Source organism: Papaver somniferum, chromosome 6, assembly GCF_003573695.1.
Source record: "Papaver somniferum cultivar HN1 chromosome 6, ASM357369v1, whole genome shotgun sequence".
NCBI classification, from domain to species: domain Eukaryota; kingdom Viridiplantae; phylum Streptophyta; class Magnoliopsida; order Ranunculales; family Papaveraceae; genus Papaver; species Papaver somniferum.
The window spans coordinates 64,549,158-64,552,161 of NC_039363.1; the positions used below are offsets into that span (position 1 = coordinate 64,549,158).

The 3,004-nt window shown below is 38.1% G+C and overlaps 1 protein-coding gene across 1 annotated transcript; it reads left to right on the forward strand.

Moving 5' to 3' along the window:
• Nucleotides 1-457: 457 nt before the first annotated feature.
• Nucleotides 458-2,788, forward strand: LOC113287798 (indole-3-acetic acid-amido synthetase GH3.6-like). Its single transcript, XM_026536637.1, has 3 exons — nucleotides 458-849; nucleotides 929-1,839; nucleotides 2,015-2,788. The coding sequence occupies exons 1-3, from the start codon at nucleotides 527-529 to the stop codon at nucleotides 2,602-2,604; spliced, it is 1,824 nt and encodes a 607-aa protein (XP_026392422.1). The 5' UTR covers nucleotides 458-526; the 3' UTR covers nucleotides 2,605-2,788.
• Nucleotides 2,789-3,004: the final 216 nt, after the last annotated feature.

Sequence of the window (3,004 nt, forward strand, 5' to 3'; positions counted from 1 at the left end):
TCACCGGGTCTTTACTGGCTGACTTAAGTATATACATCGACATTTAGTAGTGTTTAATCTCGAGTCCTTAACCTCAAAGATAAAAAAATGATTACAGCATACACAAAAACGATTGTTGCCGGTTTTTCGATTAACATCCACCGTACAAGAGGGCACGTACTCTTTGACTCTCTCTGTGCACCAAGTTTACAGGAAGCTGACCGTCTCAAACAGAAAGAAATTACAGAATATGATCAATTCAGCAGTTAAATACTTACATGTTAAGATTTGGTCCTATATGCTATATAATACAACATTATTTGGCTTAGAGAAGGTAGATCGATAATATAGGTAAAACTTTTGTGCCATTTTTTTTAGAGTTATCTTGAACCAAGCCGAAGGAGTACAATCAGCTTCACTTCTACTATAAATATGAACTCATTCACCCCATCATATGAACACACACTCAAACCATATCTCAGCTTCTCTCACTGTTTTTTCTCTTCCACTTCTCTTTTTTTGATCATTTCCAATTCTTCCTTTCACCATGCCTACCATGCCTGAAGCACCAAACATGCAAGATGAAATAAGTTATGAGAAAAACATCAAAGCACTTCAATTCATTGAACAAGTAACAACTAATGCTGATGAAATTCAGAAGAGAGTTCTCTCTGAAATACTGACTAGAAATGCTCATGTTGAGTATTTGAAACGCCATGGTTTAGATGGTCTTACTGCAGACCGTGAAACATTTAAGAATGCCATGCCTATTGTTACTTATGAAGATCTACAACCTGATATTAACCGTATTGCAAGCGGTGATACTTCACCTATCCTCTGTTCAAACCCCATTTCAGAATTTCTTACTAGGTACAACAATTCTCTCCTTCAGTTGTTTATTGGATTCTTTTTATTTTGCTTCTGTTAATTTTCTCTTGCTGTTGTGTAGTTCTGGAACGTCAGCAGGGGAGAGAAAGTTGATGCCCACAATAGAAGAAGAGTTGGAAAGAAGATCGTTGTTATATGGTCTTCTGATGCCAGTGATGGATCAGTATGTTCCAGATTTGAACAAAGGGAAGGGAATGTATCTTTGGTTCATAAAATCTGAAGCTAAAACACCCGGCGGATTAGCTGCAAGACCAGTTTTAACAAGTTACTACAAAAGTTCATATTTCAAAGAAAGACCTTTTGATCCATACAACAACTACACTAGCCCTACTGAAACCATACTTTGCCTAGATTCTTACCAGAGTATGTATTCCCAATTACTTTGTGGGCTTATCCAAAACAATCAAGTTCTTCGAGTGGGAGCAGTTTTCGCTTCCGGTTTTATTCGGGCTATTCGGTTCTTACAAAAACATTGGACCCTGTTTTGCAAAGACATTCGTACTGGAACTATTGATGTCCAAATTACCGACCAGTCGGTTCGTAATGCGGTTTCGAAATTGCTTGTGCCTAATCCTAAACTCGCAGACTTGATCGAGACTGAATGTAGCAAAGATTCATGGCAAGGGATTATCTCAAGGTTATGGCCAAATACTAAGTATATTGATGTTATCGTCACTGGGTCCATGTCTCAGTATATACCCACACTTGATTACTACAGTAATGGTCTCCCACTTGTCTGCACAATGTATGCTTCTTCGGAATGTTTTTTCGGTTTGAATCTTAACCCCTTAGCTAAACCTAGTGAAGTATCTTATACCATTCTTCCTACCATGGGTTATTTTGAATTCCTACATGTACAGAAGAACAGCGGCCTACCCGATTCCGTAAATGAGAAGGAAAAGCAAGAACTGGTTGAGCTTGTCGATGTTAAGCTTGGTCAAGACTATGAGCTGGTTGTCACCACTTATGCAGGTAACATTGTTTTCTTTCTTTTTTCTGGTAATTCATCAACCAGCCAGAAAGAATGCGTTTATATTTTACAAATTAATAGCAATAAGTTTGTCAAAAAAAGGCGTAAAAATTCATGGTTCATTATTATTAAAAAAAAAAAACCCAGAAGTTTTGACGACTTTCAATGTTTATGCAGGACTTTATCGTTATAGAGTTGGAGATGTTCTAAGGGTAGCTGGGTTTAAGAACAACGCTCCACAATTCAACTTTATATGCCGAAAAAACGTGGTTTTGTGCATTGATGCTGATAAAACTGACGAGGTTGAGCTACAAAATGCTGTTAAGAATGCCATTAGCCATCTCATACCCTTTGATGCATTTCTTATGGACTACACGAGTTATGCCAGCACATCAAACATTCCAGGACATTATGTGCTTTACTGGGAGCTTCGCCATGACGGCACAAAGCCAATTCCTCCAACAGTGTTTGAGAATTGTTGCCTCACCATTGAGGAATCTCTTAACAGCGTGTATCGCCAAGGCCGTGTTTCCGAATCAATTGGGGCATTGGAGATAAAGATTGTTGAAACAGGAACCTTTGATAAGCTTATGGATTATGCTATTAGTCGGGGTGCTTCGATTAATCAGTACAAGACACCCCGGTGTGTGAAATTTGAACCCATACTTGAGCTTTTGAATTCAAGGGTTCGTTCAGTTTATTTCAGTCCTAAGTTCCCCAAATGGTTTCCTGGTCAGAAGGAGTGGTACGATGACGATCAGAACTGAACGAATGAGATAACTAAAGAATGATAAAATGAGTCTAGAAGGTTATAATTAGTTACTCCAGTAATTCTCTTTCTAGTATTGTGTTGTTTTTAGGATTACTAGTAGTATGAGTCAAAGAGAAGAAGATCCATGAAGTTCTATTATCTTTGTATTGACTAGTCAATTAATCCAGTATTATGTTTTCTATTAACTCGGTTATCTCACTATACACCTGGAAGCATTTCTAGTCAGCCTGCAGGTTATCTCATCCCCGCAAGACCTCTGCCTACATATGCCAAACAACTATGGGAACTACCCCATGACCCCTTATTTCCCTTCTTTCTTTTTCTCTTAATGAGCATCTCGCCTTCTTATTCTTCTGGTTTTCACCCTTTTCGTTATTTTTTACTAAACAAGATAA